Genomic DNA, 11074 nt, shown 5'->3' with positions numbered 1-11074 from the left:
GATGGATGCTGGAATTAAAAATGAAAATGTTGTCCAGCAACCTATAATGAAGTGGAATAAAAACAAAGAACAGTCATGTATTTGGAGACGGAAGAGGGAACAGGATGGACCTTGTGTGCCCGTGCTCTCTGCTTACCTCTTTGGTTGGCAGATAAACCTTTTTCCCCTCACCTAACCCTAACCCTAACCCTAAACCCTAACCCTAACCCTAGCCCTAACCCCCTAACCCTAACCCTAACCCTGACCTCCATCAGGTGGTCACGTTTTTACCTAACCCTAACCCTAACCCTGACCCTAACGTTGCGACAGAGGCTTAATCGTGAGCGCAGGGCTAAGACCAAACAGTCTGCTATGAGCGCAGGGTTACGACCAGATAGTCTGCTATGCGCGCAGGGTTACGACCATACAGTCTGCTATGAGCGCAGGGCCAAGACCATACAGTCTGCTATGAGCGCAGGGTAAAGACCATATAGTCTGCTTTTATAATAACAATTTTTAGCGCAATATCAAGACAAAAATAGTCAGATATTTTAGCGCACTATGACCAATTTTTTCACATGTCGGGACGGAACGGTTGGATGTTTGGGCGTGTGTGGATGCTTGTGGAACATTGATACTTACCTCGGTGGGAGAATGGACAAACCGAACTGTGTGAGGGGCCGGGGTGTAGTGGTGGCCTCGCCGGTGGCTCAGAGTCAGAGCTCAGTGATGGACAGTGCACCGGGGGACTTTGCTGTTTTTACAGCGGTTCCCCAAAACCCCAACCCTACCCTAATATTTGTCAGATGTCTGATCACAAAATGACTGGACCTCAAATTAAAAACGATTTCTGTGACACACTTTATCTCAGTATGTCATACCATCAGTATTTTCACTAAAGTACTTCACTTAAAACGTCTAATGTTTATTGTATGGATTGTTTCATTACTGAGTAACATGCAGTTCAGATAATCAAATGTATTGTTGCATCAGTGGAAGAGAATTGTCACCATTTACAGTTGAAGCAATTTAACAGTCAACAGAAAACGTCAGAATAACAACATTAAATGAGGCATTGTGCACTTTGTGTTACCATGACAACAGCAGTGCAGATATTACTTTTAACATTTATAAAATAGATCTGAAGTGACTTATATAAACACACGTAATCAACATATTGTTATTAGATCCATACCCTACAATAACTAATCCTGTTTACTTTCAAGTAGATTAAGAGACAAGCTTCTGAATTAATTTCTGTAACACTTTAATTTAATTACACAGATATACATTTCCATCACCATGTTTCCCAAATCGCTAAGATGGAAGAAGTGCAAAGTTAGCAAATAAAAGCCCGGCTGAAAAAAACAAGAATTTTCGTTTTGGAGTTTGAGTATAAATTCTAAAATAAACTGGTTAAAGGGTGAAGTTACACCTTCAGAGGTATTTCTGAACAGTTAGCATAGCTTAGCACAAAGGCTGGAAAAAGGCTGACACTTTGAACCTCCGTTAAAAAAACACCACTGGTCATTTTTAAAGTCACCACCAAACAACGTGTTAACAGTGAGCTTTACTGGGTGGAGGTTTTTACCGGTTTCTAGTCTCTGTGCCGATCAACTGGCTTCAGCTTCTTACTCACTGTTGTTTTTAATTTCCCAACTAACTCTTAACAAAAAAGCAAATTAGCAAATTTTGTCAAAATATCCAACTATTCATTGAAGCTAAAAGTAGAATAAACGGTTAACCACCAATCAATGAATTAATTTCAGACAAATTATTCAGTGTCCATTGCTGGTTTTGACTTTAAGCTAGACATCGAACATGAAATCCTTTGTGGTGTTGAAAACATCCATCTACATCTCATCAGCATGTGCAGGTTTGGTGACATCACTTCCTTTCCCCCCCGCTGACCTCAGACCCAGAACCAGCGGCTCAGCTGGTCCGGAGACCAGAGCCGAGTCGTTCACTGATCGGCTCCCATCAGAGCCGGTACTTTCAGGGGGTTCTATTGGCTCTTGGAGGATGGCGACAGCTTCTGGAGGTCCTGATTGGCCGAGTTCAAAGGGCGGTGACAAGGAGTCGGACCGTACAGCTGGAACATCGGCGTCGTCTGCTGTCGGCTGGGAGACGGAGGGATCTGTGAGGATGTTTCTGGAAATAACTAGAAAGATGGAAGAGGATTTGATTTTGACTTTACATCTGCATGATTGAGTCCATTCTGCAGAACTAAGATCCTGTAAGCAACAGCTCAATAACAAGAGAAGAAATCAGCAGTCATTGGTCAAAGAAACAGGAAGCTTAGATTTAAACAAGAACAGCTTCCTGTTTCAAGAGTTTCACAATAAAAGCAGCCTAGAACAAGCTGGAGTGAACTTTATCAAACTCTTCTTCAGACTTGACAATAGAAACAGAAGGTTAATCTAGAGTTACTGTTTAAACATCAGCTGATCTATATATATATATATATATATATATATATATATATATAGAGAAGAAGAGAAGAGATATATATATATATATATATATATAGAGAAGAAGAGAAGAGATATATATATAAAATAAACAATATTTACAGCCCAGCGGTTCAATAATGATCGTTTCTGGACCGGTAGAAAAAGTTTATATAACAATGTGGGTTCATGAACTAAATGGAAGTTTGATTAATTTCATTCTTCTTCTTTCGGGGACAAAACTATTTCAGATGTAAATAAAACATTTGGTGTCTGAATTGTGCCGTTTCTATCTTCTTTACAATAATTGAAGGAATGAAGAAAAACATCAGTAAAACAACCGATTCATAACTTTACGATCTCTTCCTCCTTCCTATTTATTATTGATAATTTCAGTCGGGATAAAGAGACACTTTATGAATTCATCAGTCCGTTAAAGATACGAGGAGATATAGTTTGAGCTTTTTACTTACAACTATGCATTTATATTAGTGCTGGGCAAGTTATCGCGTTAACGCATTAATTAATTAACCCCGACAATTATGTTATCGCGCGTCAACGCATTTCTTTTATTTATTTTGAAAGTGCGTTGCTCACTGGCAGCGGTGGAGGAAGTCTTCAGACTACGTTGATGCAGCGTGTGGGAGAAGTTTAGATAAACTAAAGCAAGACAAGCTAACAGATGCTACAGATTCAAACAGTTAATTAGAATAAATTGCAGTGAGGAGAAAAAAAACAAATTCAATGAATACAAAATGGAACATGAACAGTTTTACTTCCTTATTTGATCAGAATGTTTTTCAGTTTAACTTCTTTCTAAAATGTCTCGATTGAGAGTAGTCTGGATTAAATACAATCTAAACAGAAAGTTACTGACCTCCTGAGGGTCTGTAGTCGTCGTCTGGAGACGAGTTTCGGCTGAACGGACTGAAACTCGGCAAGATGATGAGACCCAGAGAGACCAGGACGAGCTGAGGACACACACACACACACACACGATTCATCTCTTTAGAATATGGACATGAAATATGATGTATTTACAGTTGAAACTGGCTCAAGATTTATACAAAATTAGAAATTATTGATTCACTTTTTCTTATTCCTGAAAATCTCTTTTTAGAAGTGAATTTGAGATCCGGTTTGGTTTTTCCTGGTTTTATTCAGATTTTATTCTGTCACGACACAAAACACTTCTGTATGTTTAGCTGAGAGAAAACATTTTACTATTGTAAACAAAAAATTAGAACTTGAACCACAATCAATTACATCTTAATGACACCGAAACATAATGAGCACACACACTCTCACGCACCTGCACACACTCTCTCTCTCTCTCTCTCTCACTCACTCACTCACACACACACCCTACCAGTAAGCAGGTGCTGGTCTGAGCTCCTTTACTGACCGTCTGTTTGATCAGAGACTGAAGCCGTCCCATCTGAGTCAGCAGAGACCTGAACAGAAAGAACACACTTTAATCATCTCATTACTTTTAGCAGTAATCTGAGTAATAAACACTAATCTCAATAATAAACACAGTAATCTGAGTAATAAACACAGTAATCTCAATAATAAACACAGTAATCTGAGTAATAAACACTAATCTCAATAATAAACAGTAATCTGGAAAAAGAACAAGAAAACAGAAAGAAAAAGAACAAGAAGACAACAGAAAGAACAAAAAGAAAACAAAGAACAAAAAGAAAACAAAGAACAAAAAGACAACAGAAAGAACAAGACAGAAAGAAGAAGACTGAAAGAACAAGAAGAACAAGACATCAGAAAGAAGAACAAGACAACAGAAAGAACAAGAAGAAGACATCATATAGAACAAGAATACATCAGAAAGAACAAGACAACAGAAAGAACAAGAAGAAGAAGAAGAAAACAGAGCCCTCTGCTGACTCATCGGTTCCTTTTATGGATCCAGATTCATTCATCGATCAGTAAACACTCAATAACAAATGTGGTCGTACATGTTGCGTTTTTCCAGCTGCTCCGCTGTCCTCTGAAGCTCCTTGTTTTGTGTTGAGCAAGATACTGCCCTGTTAACACACACAGACGCACACACACACACAGAGATGTGAGATAAATTTGCAACTAAAGACTATTTTCATGATTAATTCATCTGATCGATATATTGATACATTGTTTAGTCTAGAAAATAGCATAAAATGACGTGTTAATCTCATGTTTTGTCCCACTAACGATTGAAAACTTGAAGATATTCAATTCACTATCTGATTATGATACAGTGATTATCTTAATAGTTAGGGCCCGAGCACCGACGTTGGGCCGCGAGGTCCCTATTGAAACTGTAGGAATTATTATTAGGGCCCGAGCACCGACGTCGGGCCGCGAGGTCCCTATTGAAACTATAGGAATTATTATTATTCTTTTTCTCTCGAATGAAACGCCATTTTGGGGGCTTTATCATGTCCCCAACATCCCCATATTTGGCAAGCATATCAGGACTGCGGGATAATTTGATATTTTATGGGTCCCATGCTCGAGCATGACAAAATTGCTCGCTAGCGCCCCCTAGAAGTTGGAAAGGCAAGCCCTGACAGCCCGTATGTCCAAATTACTTAAAATTTTACGGACATGAGCAACTGAATGAGTTCTACAAAAAATCATCTTGGGACCCTAAGCTCCGTCTTCCAAAATCTTCCGCCATTTTGAATTTTGTGAAAAACACATTTTGGCAAACTCCTCCTACATGCTGGGTCTGATTGGTACCAAATTTGCTGTGGATCATTATTGGATCTATATAATCAGAAGCTACTAAAAGCTTATTGATATCTCATTGCATTAAGAATATATGGACAAATGAATTTCATAGAGGCGTGGCCTTTTACAGCAATATATATAACTTCAAAACCATGTGGCCTATCCTCACGAAATCTGTAGCATATGTTCACATTGTGTCCTGTAACATACCCTCAAATTTTTATTCCATACAACTACTAGGGGGCGATGCAGTAATACTTCCATTTCTTTGCATTTTTAGGCATTTTTCATCGTTTTCAGGCATTGTACTTTAACGAACTCCTCCCACAGAATTTATACGATCAACTGCAAATTTGGTCAACATGATCTAAAGACATTAATGATGAAAAGTTACTGAAATGGTCTACTGACATTGAACGACCTTCGTTTTATGTGGCGCCCATGTCACGCACATTTCGTGCCATTCGCCATGAAAGAGGAAGTTGTTGTAACTCCAAGGTACTTTATTCAATCTGCCCCAAATTTATTATGCATGATGCTGGTCCAGGCTTGAGCACATTTCCATGCCAATATTTTCACAAAGTCATAGCGCCACCTACTGGCAAAAGGAAATGACAAGTTTTATACTTTGATGTACTCCGACTAGGACGTTGCCCAGATCAATCTCAAATTTGGTAAGGTAATTTGTAAGACATTGATGATGCTTCATCATGAATATTGTGAGTTGTCGTTAAACGCTGTTGCCGTGGCAACGTGTCATTCGCCATGAAAAATGAAGCTTATTTTTCTGTGACTTAGGATGCTCAACAAGCCTTGGAACTTTGCACAGGTGTCATAGGTGATGGAAATAAATATTTCATATGGCTTTTTGGCTTGACCCTTTCAAATTGCCTCGATAGCGCCCCCTACAAATTTTCAAAAACGCAGCCCCAGCGCTACGTTTGACCTACATGTATGAAATTTGGTAGGCACATGTATCACATGAAGACTTAAAAAAAAGTGTCTTGGGAACATGCTCGGGAAGTCGGCCATTTGGATTTTTCCCATGATTTCTAGTCACTATACTTTAACGAACTCCTCCTAGGGACTTTGTCAGATCCTTTTCAAATTTGGTCAGTATAATCTAAAGACCTTTGCTATTAAAAGTTACTCAAAGCTTTATGTTTGACGGAATGGCGTAGCCGTGGCGTGGCGGCCATTTTACGTGATTCGCCGTCAAACAACAACCCGGATGTAACTCCACAAAACGCAGCCCCAGCACTACGTTTGACCTACATGTATGAAATTCGGTAGCAACATGTATCACATGAAGACTTAAAAAAAAGTGTCTTGGGATAATGCTCTAAAATGAACAGGAAGTCGGCCATTTTCATTTTTGTGTGAATTTTCCCTTGATTTCTAGTCGCTATACTTTAACGAATTCCTCCTAGAGACTTTGTCAGATCCTTTTCAAATTTAGTCAGTATAATCTAAAGACCTTTGCAATTAAAAGTTACTCAAAGCTTTACGTTTGATGGAATGGCGTAGCCGTGGCGTGGCGGCCATTGTACGTGATTTGCCATTAAACAACAAGCTGATGCAACTCCACTGGACTTGCTCAAATATGTCCCAAACTTGCCATATTTGATAACAGTCATGGCCTGAGGATGTCTACAAGCCCATTTTCACTCAAAGTCATAGCGCCACCTACTGGCAACAGGAAGACAGCGTTACGTGACAAACTGAATCCAATTCATACGACATTTACATGATGTGGTCTATACTTGATGTAGAGCAACACAATGCATGTTTGCGCGTGTTCTCCAGTGCCACAGTGGATACAGGAACTGGTTGAATATTTGCACTACATAATTTCCAGCGTCACACAGTCCAAGCATTAAAAATATGTCTAACTTGTGGGCACGCTGTCTGATGGTCGCAGATATTTATGGCCGCTTCTGCCGGCGTCCCGCCAGTACCCCCGAGACGCGGGAAGGTGCGAGGGCCCGTTCATCGCTGCTCGCAGCTTTAATTTTGGATTGATTTTCTATATGATGCCTAATTGATTAATGGTCTAAGGTGAGACCTGCTTTCCAGCCCGTCGATGTACTCCTTCCTCCTCCTCCGGCTGTCCTGAGCCGACTGCTTGTTGCGGATTTTTCTCCGAACTCTTTTCAGGATTCTTTCCTCAGCCTAAAAATAAAGATTAATCAAAAATCAACATCATTAATTTCACGACTAATTATCCCGTCATCACTTTGACTTCCTGATTGGTTGGTGGGAAGTCACGCCAAGAAAATGTAAATCTGAAATCGGGTTTCTTGCCAAGAAGTTTTCTCATACAAGGAATATGGGTTTGTGTTTTGGTACATAACAGTCACAATTATCATAGCGATAGAAAAGACAAATAAACAAGTACTGCAAGTTAAGAAAAAATAAAATGACCAAATAGCTGCAAGAGTCCATTCCGGCTTCAAAACCTTTTTTCCTCTGAACAGCAGTAAACAGCTCTATAACCTGAATCACAGCTGTATGAAGCAGCTCTATAACCTGAATCACAGCTGTATGAATCAGCTCTATAACCTGAATCACAGCTGTATGAAACAGCTCTATAACCTGAATCAAAGCTGTATGAATCAGCTCTATAACCTGAATCACAGCTGTATGAATCAGCTCTATAACCTATAATTTGAATCAATCAAATTTGTGATTCGTGATTTTGGGCTGTACAAAATGAATGAATTGAATCTGAAGTGTCTTTCAGCAGTGTGACCTTGGTGAGAGGATGGTTGTTGGGAAGAGAAACTCCTTCCTGTGTCAGCAGCTTCTGTTCCTCCTCAGTCAGCTGCAGATCTGGGAACAGCTGCAACAGAAGTCAAGCTTATTTAAAGTGCTTTACAAAGAAAGGAAATAAAAACACAGATATAAAGAAGACAATATAAGGAAATTAGTAAAAGCATAGAATATTGAATCCAACAACTGAATAAATCACAACAAATAAAGCTAAGCTTGTCTTTACCATGATAATTGAGAGGCTAAAGGAAAGAGGTGGGTCTTAAGACGGAGATTAAAGGAATCACTGGAGGGAGAAGATCTTATTTTTATTGGCTGATTATTTTACAGTTTAAGGCCAACTACTAAAAATGCTCAATCAATAGAAGAAGAGTCAGTCCTCCAGGGTGTTAAAACCAAAGTCTCACCAGATCCCCGTCTGGACTTGGAGGGTCTTGGAGGCGTGCTGCAAAAACCACAGGCAGCTGGTTCACGATGCACGAGTCTGAAAACAACACCTGAGAGCTCCACCCATCTGTACGGGACAGGAAGTGACATCACGGTTACTGCCATCAACTCATCCCTGTTTGGAACTTAGATAACACAAGATAATCCTCAAGTGATCCCAGCGGGGACAAAGACAGAAATAAATACATATAAGTATAAAAAATAAGAAGTATATTAACTAAATAAGAACAGAATAAAAATACAAACTATACAAGAGCATTAGGAGACAAATGGTTTGTTAAGTGACAGAGTACACTAGGCTATGAATATTAAAATAATATATAATAATATGGTACATTATTGTTTGCATTGACCTGTCAATCACACCACTGTCACTTTATCAGCCCCTGAATTAAAATTAACTGAATTAATTATAAGATGAATGAAGTATCTGAACAAGTGTCTCAGACAGCTATGTGATGCTTGTTACCGTATTACCTGTACTACCTGTACCTGTATTACCTGTAACTGTACTACCTGTAACTGTACTACCTGTATTACCTGTACTACCTGTACCTGTTGTGGCATCACCCGGGGCCAGGTGATAGATGGGTGCTACTTCCCCTTTAAGGATCGGCAGCCACACCACAAGATGGCCGCCGAGGCAACAACTACAGCTCCCAGAAGGCCTCACCACTCACCACTAACCCTTAAGCCACCTGATTGAGGCCGGATTTAAGGGCTGCAGGAGGAGAGGAGAGGAGGAGAGAGCACACGGCGTGAAGGAGCACCGAGAACTATACAAAGTAAAGTTCCGAACCAGAGTGAGGAGGATTTGAATGGAAGAAGACCCGGTTGTCGGTGAAAAGCAGAGGACACTGAGTTTTTGTCTAAGGCTCAATCCCAATGTCCTCCCTAAAGCCTCAAACCCTGAACCCTTAAGGACTTACTGACGTCACCTGGTAAGTGGTTGAGTGTGAGAGACTGGCCCAATCCCAATGTCCCCCCTTACGGACTCACGGACTTTGCAGCGCGCTCCCGCGAAGTCCGTGAGGGTTTAGTTCTGTCCCACTGTCAAATCGTCAAGTGTTTGAGGGCTCTCTCACAGACATTTTCAGCCCTTTATGAACCCTTTCCGTAAGTCAGCATGGTATGCTGACTTAGCCTAAGGGAATTACCCACAAGTCATTGCAATGTGACGTTAAACAAGGGGTAACCAGTGGATGCATGGAGCAGTAAAAAAAACATTAACAAAGAGGATGGCTCACAGCCTGGAGTATTAAGTTTACTCAGAAACATTAAGGGTTAAAGATAGAACAAAAAATAAACTTGAAATCAGAGAATATTTATTTATTTATTCATCAAATATTTGATTTTGTCATTGAAGCTGTTTTGACAAAAACGAGTAAATAGATGATATGAAGTTACCTCTCATCTAGTGAGGAAAGAGCCTGAAAGACATTCAAATCAGGGAGTAAATAATATAAAATAAATACACACAATTATACATCATATTTATTGTCGTTTTCATGGTAACGTGATATGTTGCAGCAAAGTGCTGTCCCGTTCATATTTACACCATCTCAAGCCCTCACAGTCTCTCACACTCACCCACTCACCAGGTGACATTAGTAAGTCCTTGAGGGTTCAGGGTCTGAGGCTTTAGGGGGGACATTGGGATTGGGCCACTGTGAGGGCTTGAGATGGTGTAAATATGAACGGGACAGCACTTTGCTGCAACATATCACGTTACCATGAAAACGACAATAAATATGATGTATAATTGTGTGTATTTATTGTATACTGTGTACTCCCTGATTTGAATGTCTTCAGGCTCTTTCCTCACTAGATGAGAGGTAACTTCATATCATCTATTTACTCGTTTTGTCAAAACAGCTTCAATGATAAAATCAAACATTTGATGAATAAATAAATAAATATCTTCTGATTTCATGTTTATTTGTTGTTCCATCTTTAACCCTTGGTGTTTGAGTAAATGTATTATGACAGGCTGAACACACTGAGCCGTCCTTTGTTTACCTTTTTTTTTACGTCTCCATGCGTCCACTGGTTACCCCGTGTTTATTAACGTCACATTGCAATGATTTGTGGGTAATTCCCTTAGGCTGTAAGTCAGCATACCATGCTGACTTACGGAAAGGGTTCATAAAGGGCTCAAAATGTCTGCAAGACACTCAAACGCTCGATGATTTGACATCCCTAACCAGCCCTAGCCTGCCCTAGTGACCTAATGACGTTACACTGTATTACCCGTACCTCCATTGTCTGTACTACCTGTACTTGTGCCACTTAAATTTCCTTTAAAAGACACAGTTACTATGATTTCATGAAAAATTTATTGATCTACATGATAAAATGAGTTTAAAGTTTCCACTAAGAACTCTTTTCATCGGTGATTGTCTTGATTAGTTTTTCATTTGATTGATTGATTAGTGTCTATTAAATGTCTGAAAAGAGTGAATGAAGTCCAAAGTAAAATCTTCATATAGTGTGACGAATAGATAGAATAATGTTTTTGTTTACAAGTATTAGCGATGTAAAACTTTTCCATTTACTGGGATCACAGATTAGCTCTTAAAAAGACGTTGGATAAAAACCTTGTTAGTTTCTCTACAAACATAACAACCTTCTGAGGATTGTTGAGAACAACATTGGACCGACTGATTTCTTTCAGTTTAAACTCCAGAAACCTAAAC

At 39.6% G+C, this 11074-nt stretch overlaps 1 protein-coding gene across 3 annotated transcripts in view; it reads right to left on the bottom strand.

Moving 5' to 3' along the window:
- Positions 1–1229: 1229 nt before the first annotated feature.
- creb3l4 (cAMP responsive element binding protein 3-like 4) overlaps positions 1230–11074 on the bottom strand; it is a 14385-nt gene continuing 4540 nt past the window's right edge. For 2 of the 3 annotated variants that reach the window (XM_076078449.1, XM_076078447.1), the window contains 7 exons: positions 8339–8445; positions 7912–8001; positions 7225–7331; positions 4406–4474; positions 3799–3883; positions 3307–3400; positions 1230–2140 (listed from right to left, as the gene is read on the bottom strand). In XM_076078449.1, coding sequence (XP_075934564.1) covers positions 1833–2140; positions 3307–3400; positions 3799–3883; positions 4406–4474; positions 7225–7331; positions 7912–8001; positions 8339–8445 — 860 coding nt within the window. In that variant the 3' untranslated portion in view covers positions 1230–1832. The remainder of the gene's footprint in view (positions 2141–3306; positions 3401–3798; positions 3884–4405; positions 4475–7224; positions 7332–7911; positions 8002–8338; positions 8446–11074) is intronic. The other variant, XM_076078448.1, reaches the window with a different exon arrangement.

The sequence above is a fragment of the Anarhichas minor genome, unplaced genomic scaffold, assembly GCF_050575085.1.
Source record: "Anarhichas minor isolate MPS153535 unplaced genomic scaffold, ASM5057508v1 ptg000066l, whole genome shotgun sequence".
NCBI lineage: Eukaryota > Metazoa > Chordata > Actinopteri > Perciformes > Anarhichadidae > Anarhichas > Anarhichas minor.
The sequence above is the reverse complement of the archived record's forward strand: the minus strand, read 5'-3'. Positions and strand labels throughout refer to the sequence as shown.